Source organism: Centroberyx gerrardi, chromosome 17, assembly GCF_048128805.1.
Source record: "Centroberyx gerrardi isolate f3 chromosome 17, fCenGer3.hap1.cur.20231027, whole genome shotgun sequence".
Lineage (NCBI taxonomy): Eukaryota > Metazoa > Chordata > Actinopteri > Beryciformes > Berycidae > Centroberyx > Centroberyx gerrardi.
The window spans coordinates 6,133,894-6,147,371 of record NC_136013.1 but is presented as its reverse complement, the minus strand read 5'-3'; the positions used below and the strand labels follow the sequence as shown (position 1 = coordinate 6,147,371).

General features: G+C 39.2%; 2 protein-coding genes across 4 annotated transcripts; one reads left to right on the top strand and one right to left on the bottom strand.

Annotated features, from left to right (window-relative positions):
• Positions 1-821: 821 nt before the first annotated feature.
• Positions 822-7,193, top strand: cdkn3 (cyclin dependent kinase inhibitor 3). Of its 3 annotated transcripts, none has more exons than XM_078289584.1 (9): positions 822-864; positions 1,429-1,525; positions 1,732-1,787; positions 1,899-1,943; positions 2,910-3,132; positions 4,560-4,591; positions 5,131-5,234; positions 5,492-5,571; positions 6,777-7,193. In XM_078289584.1, the coding sequence occupies exons 2-9, from the start codon at positions 1,449-1,451 to the stop codon at positions 6,802-6,804; spliced, it is 645 nt and encodes a 214-aa protein (XP_078145710.1). In that variant the 5' UTR covers positions 822-864; positions 1,429-1,448; the 3' UTR covers positions 6,805-7,193. The 3 variants fall into 3 exon arrangements, with proteins under 3 accessions (XP_078145710.1, XP_071752941.2, XP_078145711.1); XM_071896840.2 differs by having other exon boundaries at positions 823-864; positions 1,432-1,525; XM_078289585.1 differs by lacking the exon at positions 822-864 and adding an exon at positions 1,308-1,355 and having other exon boundaries at positions 1,432-1,525.
• A 251-nt stretch (positions 7,194-7,444) lies between these two features.
• On the bottom strand, positions 7,445-13,417 carry cnih1 (cornichon family member 1). Its single transcript, XM_071896020.2, has 5 exons — positions 13,286-13,417; positions 12,291-12,359; positions 9,592-9,704; positions 9,102-9,245; positions 7,445-8,952 (listed from the first exon to the last, which is right to left on the bottom strand). Exons 1-5 carry the CDS (start codon positions 13,364-13,366, stop codon positions 8,925-8,927), a joined length of 435 nt encoding a protein of 144 aa, XP_071752121.1. The 5' UTR covers positions 13,367-13,417; the 3' UTR covers positions 7,445-8,924.
• Positions 13,418-13,478: the final 61 nt, after the last annotated feature.

Here is a 13,478-nt window from a genome sequence, read left to right as displayed (position 1 = left end):
TCCAATATTTCCACTCCAGACATTTTAAACGATGCAGCGAGGCCTATTATGTACTGATCCGAAAATTTCAGTTTCCCCTTTCCACTGCAAAAACTTGATTTCATTCATTTGCGGTGTGAGGAGCGGTAGCCTCGTGCTCGGCGGTGTGGTGCATTGGGCGGACAGTCAGACACAGCAGATGTCCTGACGCTCCGTGGCCAGGGTGCAACTCTGCTACTGAGGGATGGATGTATTGAGACATATGAGTCTTATTCTATTATTTATTTAACCTGCACATGTTCTAGTTTGCTTTTATCACAGTAATGACTTCTGTTTTGTTTCATTTGGTTCATATATCTCTTAAAACATATAGTTAATTGAGTTCATACAGCATATAATCCAGTCTTTCTATGGTTTATAAAAGGGGTTTGATATGGTGATTCGCCTATTTTCTCCAGAGTAGTCTGCTTTCCTACAAAAACATTAAAATCCGATTATTTGTAATGGAATTAAATATTTCTATTCTGTGAATGTAATCAAGTAGGCTAGGATTCTATAGATTAACATACATTTTAGATTATTAGGATATACAAATCGATTCTGTCAAGTTCATGAAACATTTGAAACACACAATCTCACATTTTATAATCTTATATTTTATTTTACGTGGTCGTAAAAAAACAACAACCTCAATACATTGAAGTATTGTAGATTCCGCCCCTCTGGATCAGGCAGGAGGATACTTCGAGCGCACACAAAGTTGATTTGTTTTTCAAAGGGGCGTGGTTAAGAGAAGGGCTTGGATCTGATTGGCTGGTGGGATCCTGGAGTTTTTAAACCGAAGCAGCACCAGCTGTCAAAACACCGGACAGGACTGCATGACAGGTGAGGAATAAAGATAAATGGTGTCTAGATTTTAGGTATTTGCGTAATACTACATATTTATTTTTCTGATATTGGTTAGAAAGGTTAGAAAGACCCGGTTAGTCTCCATGTTGCTTCCTTCTCACAGGTGAGAGTGTAATATCCAAGGCTAAAGTTAGCTTAGCTACAAAGCTAACGTTAGCTGCTCTCAGCAGCAGCTCCATGTGTGCATCAGCATTGATCCTAACAAATATCCTCACTTCGGCTCATTGCTATATTTCCGTGCAACATTCATGCAGAAATTAGGAAGTAGTTCTCAAATATAATACTGTTGGTTAAATGATGAGGTGTCTTTATTGGAATAGGTTTTGCATATTCCACTTACAAAGGTTTGGGAGAAAAACGTGTCAGACTGGCATGTTTAATTTCTAGTTTACAGTTTGGTGTATGAACCTCTCTTATCTGGTTTGCTGACTATTTAAGTCCACTGGACACCGTGGCATAGGCTTTCTGTAAGTCTACAAAGTGATCAGTTTCTTCTCTAACTCTACACATTGATTTTTAATGTCCTAACTGCTGGCTCAGTAGTTTGTTAGGCTGAAGCCATGAGGACAAGCGAGTTTGACTCATCTGAAGAGGAGGATGTCGGAGAGGAGCAGCTGACTCCCTTCCAGATCTCCTGGTAGGTTTTAACAGTTGTTCTGTTTTTGGCCTGGTGACCAAAATGTGTGTGTGTGTGTGTGTGTGTGTGTGTGTGTGTTTTATGTTCGGGTGTTGCGATGAAAGTTGCTGAAAGTCATATTTTGGATAGACAGTGGTCATTTTCAGATGTTTTAAATGTAGAAGCATGCGTATGTTAATGTGTGTTTTATTTTGATTGGCTTTAAGGTTACCTCTGTCTGTAGTGGAGTGCTCCCAGTTTCTTGGTATATGTCCATTGCCAGGTAAAGTGTGGTTTGTTACAGTGCAGTTGGTGCATCTCTACTCTTGTTTATTCATAAGTTTTGTGCAAGCGGTCTTAATCTCTGATAAATATTTGTTTGGTCTTCTTTCAGGATGCAAATACAAAGATATCCGCAGAAATCTGCAGAGAGATACTGGTGAGATGACTTTGTTGGTCTTCAGTTAAATACTCTGTTTACATTAAATATTACCAGATCTGGACCGAAATTTATTCACAAATAGATTTTAGTTGCTGTAACCTATTTGGTGTACTAGATAGGTGGATATTTCTGTTTCTTCATATTTCTTCCAGACTGAATTAGATATGTTTGCAAAAGAAATGCATCCATATTTGAATTATTTTAAATTATTTTGCTGCTGATGTGTGAAAACGTTCTAACTCTAAACCAATATTAGTTTTTTTAAACATTGTTTTTATCTGATTTAAAATTTTGCATCATCAAGTCAAGTTTATTTATAAAGCCCTTCAACACAAGCATGTCTCAAAGGACTTTAAAGATAACGAGGCTACCTAGATCTAATTAATCCATCACAAAACAAAATGCAACAACACAAAACACAAGGAAACAAAGCACAAGACTCAAAATAGCATGTTGGAAAGACATAACAGGCTTACCTAACTTATCTAGAATCAGTGTGCTCAGTGTCATGACACAAAGTCCCACTTCAAAACCCTTTTATGTAGTTTCAAAAATACATTAATGTCAGTCTTAATTTTTTAACATTTACATTTCTATTTCAGCATTTAGCCAACACTCTTATCCAGAACAACTTGCAATTTCTGCAACAGTAAAATTAACTTTAATTCACAATTTGCCAACATTAGAAGTATGGGGGTATTATTACCCCCATACCCATATATGGGGGTATTAATACCCCCATATAGAAGCAACCAATAGTAATGGAAGCTACAGTGGTTAGCCAATAAATGTAACAAATATTTAATGATGATGTAAGTGATATGTAAAGAAATAAGAGCGAGGGAGAAAAGGTTGAGTGGAAAAAAAGGGCTGAGACTTTTTGGAGATAAGAGGTATTTGATCTGTTAGCAGTGATTTGTCAGTTTTGCTGACTTGAATCCCGGCCTCCTGTCTCATGAACAGAGGAGCTCCAGAACCAGGGAGTGCAGGACGTGTTTGTTTTCTGCACCAGAGGTGAACTTCACAAGTACCGGGTCCCCTCCCTGCTGGAGGCCTACCAGCAGCGGGGCTTCACCGTGCACCACATGCCCTTCCCAGATGGGGGCGCTCCTGAGCTGGAGCAGTGCTGCCACATCCTGGAGGAACTTCAGCTCAACCTGCAGAACAGCAGGAGGACTGTCATCCAGTGAGTGTGCAGATACTAAGAGATTAAATAACACTTCATCACAAAATCACTCTGGGAATGCATTGAAAATCACAGATTGATAATGTATAACAGTGGAAGAGTATCAGTGTGCAAGGAGTGGATTTTTCATTACATTATATTACATGACGTCATTTGGCAGATGCTTTTGTCCAAAGTGACTTACAATAAGTGCATTTTGTCAACAACAGTCAAACCAACTATATATCACAATCTTCATCAGCTAAACCTATGAACAAGTAGCATATGTAAAATCAGAATTTTTCTTTAATTTATGTATTTGTTTATTAAGAGTAGAAGGGAAAGAAGATTGTTAAATGATTTGTCCTTTATTAAAGCAAATAACTGAGAAAGTCCATATGCTGGTTAACAAAATATACATAAAATAAGGTTTCTCTGGTGCGTCGATTTCAAGTAGGCAATTCAAGAGTCAAAAAAAGGGAAATCTGCACTTTACATGTTGCAAATAAAACAATATGCAGCTTGGCAAACTGACAAGAAATTTTGCTTTATTAAAGCCAAATAAGTTAAGTCAAACTTTATTTATATAGCACATTTCATGCACAAGCAGTTCAAAGTGCTTCACAGAAAAGTGAAGCACTAAAAACAATAGTAATAAGTAAAATAGCAACAAGATAAATCAATAAAAAGAATAATAAAACAATACAGCAATAAGAGCAAAAAAATATGAAGTATGAATAAAAACAACAATAAAATAACATAAGATGGATGTAACGGTAGCAACAATAATACAAGAGTGCAATATTCAGACTCTAATCAAAGGAGAACAGGAAGGTTTTGAGGTTACTACAGATAACCTCTACAAATAACTACAAATAACAGTTGTGAACCAGTGGAAGCACAAAGTGTAGAGAAGCGGCTTGTACAGTGACTGGAAGGTTGCCGGTTCGTATCCCAGCATCGGCGGGTCAAATCTCAGCAGGGAAAGCCGATCAGTAAACCTTTCCCCTCCTTTTACCAACTGCTGAAAAGCCCTTGAGAGAGGCGCTTAACTCCCCAGCTGCTCCAGCAGAGAAGGAGAGCAGGAGGAAACTGGTTGTACTGGACGCACCCCAGTATAACTGTATGGAAATGTGAAACTCATGCAAACTCAGAAAACCTCCCCTGGATGAGTAAAGGTTCATCTGCAGTCATACTTTCTATGAATCAGGCTTCTTGTGTTTGTTTTTTTTTTAATATTTTAAACGTATTTAAGCATCTGTATTGCCCAGATCTGATTAGAGCACCAGGCAGTCCTAGAGAGCTGGAGTATATCTTCACTAGAGAATACCTATCTGCTATAATTAGGTTATCCCCACGTCATTTCTCTCCTGATACACAACTGAACACTTTACTTTCAGTTTTACGGTTATTCACTGATTGGATGTTATGCTTTTTTCTCCCCTCAGCTGTTACGGAGGCTTGGGACGCTCTGGATTAAGTAAGAATGATCTACTTGTCTATTTATTTTGAACATGATCCTGTGGTTTTTTGTCTTCTCAACATCATCCTAGATCAGTGATTCTCAGCCTTTTTCATATCAAGAACCCCTAATTTAGTCCACATTAGAGCCACGGACCCCCATTTGATGAGATTTTGTCTCCCGGACACAAATCTGAGAATATTTTTATTGTTAGATATGATTTTGTCCAGAATCCCATGACTATCTGTATTGTAGGTCGAGAGATAACAGTGAAACTATGATCACAACAGTCATTCTTCTACATTCTCCAACTGTGTTAACTTCTTGTAAATGAATAATTCATCCATTATCTGCTGGGGACCCTCCGGAACGCCCTCAAGGACCCCTGGTGGTCCACGGGCCCCACGTTGAGAACCACTGTCCTAGAGGGGATGTGATTTTTCTTGATCCAACAGGAACACCCTTTCTAGATACTTCATGAAGTGTGGCCTGCTTTCCTGGTTTTGTTTTGCCCTCATCATCTTCCCCCCCGTCCCTCCATGTTTTCTCCTGTCCAGTCGCCGCCTGCCTGCTGCTCCAGCTGTCTGTTTCCATGACGGCGAACAAAGCCATCGAGATCCTCAGGGAGCTTCGAGGAGGCGGAGCGATACAAACAGTGAAGGTGACCGATTTTGTTTTCATCCTCTCTCAATCTCCACTTATTGATGTTTTTTCCCCCTCTTTGTTTGAAATTTGTGTTTTTTTTCCCCCTCTTTGTTTGAAATTTGTGTTTTTTTTTTCCCCTCTTTGTTTGAAATTTGTGTTTTTTATTGCTGCTGGATCTCAATGAATTCTCCAATTATTGCTTTGTGTGTGACCATTGTTTTAAACATACTGTACATGTTGCTGATACCTTTTTTTTATTTTACTTTCCCACAGCAATACAACTTCCTCCACGAGTTTCGGGAAAAGTACACAGCCTACCAAAACGGCAAAGAGGTTTCAACAGAGCGCGAGCGGTCAGTGTCTCGGTGATCGCTGCCCTTCATGTGGAGTTGTTGTTGTTGTTGTTGTTGTTGTTGTTGTTTTTTTCAAATCATGAGCCAAGTGCAGCGTGCAAAATACTGATCTCTTTAAACTCGCTCGAGTGTCTGCGTTTCTTTTACGATAATGCGTGATATAATTGTATTCTCTAATGATTGCACTTTAAAAGAATACTCTAATATATTGCTTTTTGGTCATCCTCATTATTATAATGAAATAAAAGACATGAGGACATATTGTTGCTGTGTTATAAGCCAGTTCAAATTATTTTCCTGCATTTATCGTATCACATGCATGAATAGGGATGGGACGATATATATAGACATTCAATATATCGCAATGCAAAAATGTGACAATACGTATCGTGGGGCAGAAAAATGAATCGTGATATTAGCTATTTTATTCTGCTGTAGGAATCACAAACGCTTGAGACCATCACAATTTCATAAACTCTCCATCCAAATTATATTATTTGCACTTTGTACTGACATTTTTAAATGGTTGTTTACATTCTAGCGAGCCAATGCCACTGATAGAAAGAACAGTCATACTTTGTTGACTGTGCATCTTTTATTTCTTACATCATATCGTGGTTGTATTGAATTATATCATGAGATTAGCATATCATCCCATCCCTATTTATGAAATAATGGGGCTTTTATTAAAAATATTAAGAATGTCAGCTAAGAAAAGACCACCCGCTGTATATGTACTCTATTGTGAAAAGTAATACTTGCATTCAAAGGTGAATTAAACTGGACCGGAGCTTCTCTGTCATCAACTCCAACATTTTAGCGATAATGTGATATTTGTGATATTTGGTGAATATCCTCTGATAGCTGTTTCCTGAAACGCTGCCCAGTTTTCTCTAAATCTGTAACCCCCACATCCCCTCTCGCCCGGTATCACTGTCTAACGTTTCATATCTTCTTACCAATACAATACTGTCACATGAAACTGTTTATTCAGGTCAGCATCGCAGTTGATTAACTATTTTTGGCAGGAAGGCGAGGTCGCCTAGCGGTTGCAACCAAAAAGTCACAGGTCGGATCCCTGAATTGGCCAACATGTCCCCTCAACAGCCACAATTCCCGTCCAGGACACTGAACTCCTACCTGCTCACTCAGTGTGTCAGTCTGGACCCGAGTATCAGCTAAATATAATTTTTTTTATTTCACAGGGTTCCAGCAGGCCTTGAGAATCCGTGAGTTTGTGGATTTGAGAAAAATAAGGCCTTAAAAAATTCTGAAAATGAATTTTGAAATTACTTGGATATTTTTTTTTATTAAAATAAAGCACCAAATTCATCAGTATGCCTCAGCTCTCTCCTTCACATTGAGTAAAACCCCTGTGATGGAGATTTGTTTTGATATAACAGCAGTTTTAAAATGATTTCACCAGGATTTCTTGACTTTACAAGTAAAAAAAAAAAGACCTATATGAAGTCTAGCTTTGACCAATATCATATTGTATCCCAAAACATGCCAATTTTGAATCGCTGAATTATACCAAACAAGACCTTTTAAAGTAATTGAGAAGTACTTGAATGTGATGTTCGTCTTGGTGTTTTCTGCCCTGGTATCAGATCCTTTTTCTGTTTCACATAACTGCTCTTGGATCTTATTTAGATGTGCATCAAGAAAATTTGTGCCCTTTGAATGCATTTAGTCAGAAAATATCATTTTTAACGCTTTGTAATGTGATTTCCTCCTGTCTAAACAGGAAGTCATTACATGGGATCTGTTACTCCCATGAGAACATCTAACCTGGGCCACAAAGGGTTTTAATATCGTTTTTCAATTCATGTACGAATGTTTCCTTAAAATGAAATTCTAGTCCACAGACACGTACAGTGGGATAGGTTTATTCAGATTCATATGAACTCAAGTTGTCATTCCCTAGATGTGACTTGGTGGGATCTAAGCAATACATTGAAATAATTAAAAAAAAAAAGATCTGTGACAAATGGTCATCCCTTTCCCTGATAAATTTACAAGTATGAAAATGGCAATAAATACACTAGTATTTCAGAAAAATTTTGTCTAATGGCCTGAACTCTGAACAAAATAAAACATCACTTTCCAGATTTGATATAGAAAATGATCAGTGACACTACAAGGAGTGTTTAACATCCTGAAGACATAAAAAGTAAAAAAAAAAAAAAAAACACTCAATAAATAGACACTGGAGTTCCTAACGCAGTGGAATATTTGGTGTCCAAATTAACAAAATAAAACAAAAACGATGACAAAAATGTCAAACAGTCAAGGAATTCAAAAGGTATATTCAACAGTATGGCACAAAAGCTGTTTCCTACCAAAGCTCGAATGCAGAAGATGACGATGTGCTCTCGCCCGCTAAAGCTGAATACACTGCCGTTGTACTGTTGAGTCGACCTTTTCGGTTAGTAAAGGTTCAATAGTTTGGAGGGCGTTTCTTCTAAAAGGAGAATTACAGATCACATACACAGCGCTTTTTCTACTCGGGATGTACAAGAACTAAATCGAGACAAAACGCAAAATATGACAAGGATTACAAGATTTGAATGTGATGCTGGTTGGGTCTGAAGAAATCTGGAAAAAATAAAGTATCAAATAGTTTGAAAACTTGTTTTTGTGACAACCGGACGACGATTGTCCCTGTGCAACATGTTTCATCAAGTGATAATGATCTTTACTGAGTCCCAAAACCAAATGTTCATCTAAAAAGACCCTTATGCATCTGGGTGGGGGTGGGGGTGGGGGGGGGCTGGGGACAAAAATCTGGTTAACATTTTCCTTATTGATTTAGTTAACGGTAGTGAATCACATGGCATATGTAAATTTGCTCTAAAAGCCTGGAGTCTAATTCACAGAAAATGCTAATGCTGTTAAAAGCACACGGCTTAGAATCTCACTGATAATGCACGCCTGAAAATAACGTTGTCTACCTAATTTGTAAACAGTCAAAAGTTGGGAAACAAGATGAAAACCTTTATTTAAATCCCACGCATCAAAATCACCACACCGTTAAAAATAAAAGGAAAACAAAACAAAACAAAAAATTAGAGTCAGTCCAGGCTCGTCGTTCTTCCATAAAATTTAAACTATAGAGCTATGTGAGGAACGCTGCGACCGAGATATTCTCTTAAAACGGGCTAAATGTTTCCAAAATGACGCTCTGCACTGTGTGTGTGTGTGTGGGGTCGAGAGTTCATCCTGTTGAAATGGTTTCTCGTGTTGCTGAACGGTGGTCTTCAGCAGGTCCAGTTTCCAGCACCAGACACTAAGATCATAGTGTTTGGTCGTCTACTGTACATGCAGATCCTTTGTTTTTTTTCCTTCTCCTCCTAAGAGCTCACCAGAACGTAGATCATCCTGCAAAAAAAAAAAAAAGAACAGAAGATAAGGAAGTGGAACAAGGAGTGAAAGATTACTTGCTTTGAGTTCAAACTGCTAGCAAACACATCGACCCAAAACATGAAATCAGAGGAACAGAGAAACAAAAAGACAAACACTTCTCGTACCCGTAGAGATAGTAGAAGAACGACAGGAGGTAGAAAGCCAGTTTGCACCAGCCTTCTTTTTGACAGTACGCCAGGATGTCGGCATTCATGATGGTTGTCGGGTCGTAGAGTCCCGGGCCGCTCATCACTGGCCTGCTCATATACCTGGAGGATGATTTTAAAAAGTTAATTTTCGTGAGAATAAGCCAATTTGAAAATGTTAATTTGTTGTGAGTTGTGTCAAAAGAATACACTGAGTTTTTTTGGCAAACAAGTTCTTTAATCAACGAAGCATTGTGTAATGAGAAGGACAGCAGAAGTTTCACCTCTTAATGTTCAATATTTTTTAAGTTTACTATAGTGCATGCCCACACTTTAGCATGTGTATGTTTAGTGGACAGTTTAAACTAGCTTTGGCTCATCTAAAACCACTGTAGCACACTAAACATGGAGAGATGAGCCTGCTACCAATCTCCTCGTCGCAGCTCGCCGATCAAAGAGTTCGTCTCACCTCCAGACATGGTAAGCCAGCAGTGGTATGTTGAGACTGAGGGTGAGCCACTCCGCAGCACAGAAGAACATCACGCAGAAGAAGAAATGGATGAGATACTCTGGGAGCACCAGCTGGAAAGAGCAAAAGAAGAAGACATTAGGCTCCACATTCACTGGACAGTTCAATGGGATACTTATGGTTGCCCTGGTAAACTCATCCTCAGATTGGTCTGTATGCTGATATTTACTGATGGTACTGCATAAAACAGACAAATCTTGACAAATTGTCTAGACAAAATATTCCCTTTTAAACTCTAAAGCACACAGGCCACAAGAAAATACACTGATCAGTGACAGACGGTGAAAGGAAATCTGTCCTTCCAACAAGGACCAAATTGGGCTATTTAAAACAGGCAGACATCTATAAATTGCAGGGTGACCTCCACAGAGTGAGTCAAGAGATTGAGCAAAATACAAATGTGAGATCTAGCGAGCTGCTAAACTGGCCTATTTCAGCTGAGCAAATTTTCTTGCTTCACACTCTTGATCCTCTTGAGTCACACTACTAGGTCTAGCTTGATGTTATATTTACTATACATTATTATAGGTGTAGAATAAAGTCACAAGTAACCTATTGTGGCTGCTTTTAGAAAGGTAAAATACATCAACAGTGCTCTGTCATGCACTGTGAGCTGACACCATGTGTAACATCAGACATCATGCATCATTAGGTCTGATCACAGATGAGAGGGGAAAACCCATCAGCAACTTGGTCTGGAGAGAGTTTGCGCATCTTAACATCATGTTTTTTTTTTTTTTTTTGCAGTGAGGGCAAACCTATAGCTCATCCCACTTCCTGACAAACGGATGGGGCAACACACCGGAGGGGAAGACCATGCTGTGTGGACTAGCAGTCTCGATGCGGCAGCCTGTCTCAGGGCGACAGAGTCAGATCTAGTGTGGGGTTGAGGGGGGCAGATGGAGGCACCACATGGAAGCCATGCATTCAGATAGAGCGGAGGGCGGGGGAGGGGGTGGGGACAACCAACAGCCCACAGATGGAAAGGTGAGGGGCGTGTAGGAGGAGGAGGAAGGTGCAGGAAGGGGAGCTGACGTGTTGAAATCCTGCACTGTGCTGCCAAATGCAAAACAACTGATCACAGCACAAAAAAACGTGTCAATTGAGCTTAGCGTTACACACGCAAAAAGACTGGCCATGTTCAAAACTGCAGACTGAAGTGAGGAGTGCATCATGGATTAAAATCAAGATAGAGAAATGTGTACTTTTAACTGAAAAAGCTCCTCCCACTACTGAAATCACTGACCAATCAGCGGTCCCAAATATTGCTGAGCTAGGGAGTGTTGGGATTCTGCAACCATCTGTCCCAAACCACAGGTGATAAAGGTTTATAGCCAAAATTGAGCTCATATAGCTTACTTTTGCTAATTGCTTAATGAAATTGTAGCCTACTCCACATACCAAAGTAATACAATTAGTGCTACAAAACAAAAGGTTTCATTTAGACCTGGAACACAAATTAAATCAATTTTATGCTGCCACCAACTGAATTTCATCCTGAACCACAGCTTAGGGACAAAATCCCACGAAATCATGTTTAAAAAGCTTTGGTACAAAATCCAATTAGCTCTTGTAGGTGAACTACGGGATATTCTTCTGACTTTTACATGATTAAGATGAACATTATGTAAAAGCAAGGCATAGTCAGGGCAGTGTATAGGGATAGTTTCAGGTTACTGTAGTCCCAACTGAGCACAAATTACCTGATTCACTGAGTTTATTGGGAATTTACCAGTAACTATAAAACAACACTATATGCAAACAAAGGGTAGGTTGTAATAAAGATCATGCATGTTTTGAGCATTTGCAAGTCTTTTCAGTTAACAGCTATACTTCAATCATCAATAACATTGGATAATTCACCATGGAGAATATTGTTATGCCTACTACTGCATGTTCCAATGCTTTTGATGAGCACCATGGCCCCTACGCAATAAAAAAAAATATACACAGCATAAAATGTATAATGAATCTAGACATCGCTTTCAAGGACAATCAAGTGCACATGTCAGCATTTAAAGAGAAAAAAAAGTCATTAAAGCTGCACTTTGAGATAATGTAGATTAGAAAACAAAATCGCACTCTTAACATCCACAACTGAGCCAAAAAATGAAGACTTTTAAAAAAGGAAAAACTAGTCTGAAATGCAAACACATGAGACTAGAAACCTGAGGCACAGGTGGCATGTAGTCTAATCCTGACCTGAACCCTGGTCTTTCCTGTGAGATTAGTTAACTGAAAAGACGTTTGCAAACACTCCCCCGTGCAAAATGACAGACTGCAGACTGAATTGAACTGAGCGGGCATTTTAAATCGAAGATTGGGTACAAACCTTTAATGCAATTTTGACTCTTTTAATCTTTTTGACCTTTTCAACTGTCTTTTTGCCGTTAACAAAAATGTAAAAAAAAAAAAGCAGATTAGAAAAACAAAACAACAAAATGCGTTAGAGTTTGACAGCTGACAAGATCACTCGATTCATAACAGGCAGGTTATTTAGCATAACAGTGCAGAGAAATCAATTCAAAGACTGATAGGCGGATAAACTCATCCTAAACAAAACACTTTCAACAAAGCATATCTGCATGCAGTCAAAGAGGCAAGGAAGGGGTGTCATCGTGTCCAGTGGCAGCACTTACCGGATTTAAAGTGTTACACTGATCAATAGGATTCTTGTAATCAGTTTTCAGCTCATCAAATGCTATTATCTGGAGGAACAAGAAGAAAATCAGAGTTGAACAGTATACAGAAAATAATTCAATACAAATGTCTTACTGGGTGAAATGTGTTTTGGCCCATTGTCGCGTGTACTGCTGAATCAAAAATATGGATTGGCTTTTAACTTATTTGAGAGTGTGAATTGTGTCAACACGATGGGACGTTTTCTACGTACTTGAACACAACATATCTTTTTTTGTTGTTGTTTTTTCTTATAGTAAGCTAATTTAGAGTCGCGAGCAAATGTCTTACTTTAACGTAAAAACTGCATCTTAATTTTACCCCTTAGATAATCTATCACAAAGCGAAGGAATAGACATAACGGGGAAATGGTAGAAGCTCAAGGAAACAGATGACAGCATCCCATGAGCGGCGTCGTTCCAGGATTAACTTGGAGGCTAGTTAGCTGGCTAGCTAGCTAGCTAGTCGGCTACCTAGCAACCACGTATTAATCACATGACAATCCAGACCAGCTGGTTCACATAGATTTGCTATATCAGACAGTGGCAGATAGATGAACAGTTTAAGATAATAATAAGTACAGGGTATAGATAAAAAACACTGCTTGCTCGGATGTTTTGCTGCTAACGTTAGCTAACGTTAGCTGCTAGCCAGCGAAAGGGTGTGTGCCATTCATTCTAGAAGGGATGCGTTTCAGGTTATATTTCCTGGTTGCAAAGCGCAGCAACGTCTATGTAGTTCCCTACACAACTTCTACCCAGACACTGAGAAGATCCGCGGTGAGCTACGTAACCCGACAACTGCAACGTTACCCCGGCTATCTTCGCTAAGCTAGCTTGATGACTGGCCTGACGTTAGCCCAACCGTTACCAGCCACCTTCTTCCAGCGCTTTATCAGTCTTGTTGGATTAATAGCTGACTAATCTCATCAAAGGTTATTTGAATGTGTACTTACGTGCCAGATAGCGAAGAAGATAAGCGCTGCCGTGAGCAATAGAGCAAGCATATAACAAAAGGCCGCGAATGTGAACGCCATTTTTTCTCCAGCTGGCTTGTCGCTGGCTCGGGATGTAGCCGCAGGTTTGAGATCTGTCACCAGTCTGTCGTCACGCGCAACAGTTCGATTACAGATAACGCGAGACAAAATG

Coding starts and splice junctions, on each gene's coding strand:
- cdkn3 (XM_078289584.1), top strand. CDS start 1,449: ATGAGGACAAGCGAGTTTGACTCATCTGAAGAGGAGGATGTCGGAGAG. Junction 1,526..1,731: donor ACTCCCTTCCAGATCTCCTG/GTAGGTTTTAAC, acceptor ATTGGCTTTAAG/GTTACCTCTGTCTGTAGTGG. Junction 5,235..5,491: donor GAGCGATACAAACAGTGAAG/GTGACCGATTTT, acceptor ACTTTCCCACAG/CAATACAACTTCCTCCACGA.
- cnih1 (XM_071896020.2), bottom strand. CDS start 13,366: ATGGCGTTCACATTCGCGGCCTTTTGTTATATGCTTGCTCTATTGCTC. Junction 12,360..13,285: donor TCTTCTTCGCTATCTGGCAC/GTAAGTACACAT, acceptor TTGTTCCTCCAG/ATAATAGCATTTGATGAGCT. Junction 8,953..9,101: donor TTCTTCTACTATCTCTACGG/GTACGAGAAGTG, acceptor TTTTTTTTGCAG/GATGATCTACGTTCTGGTGA.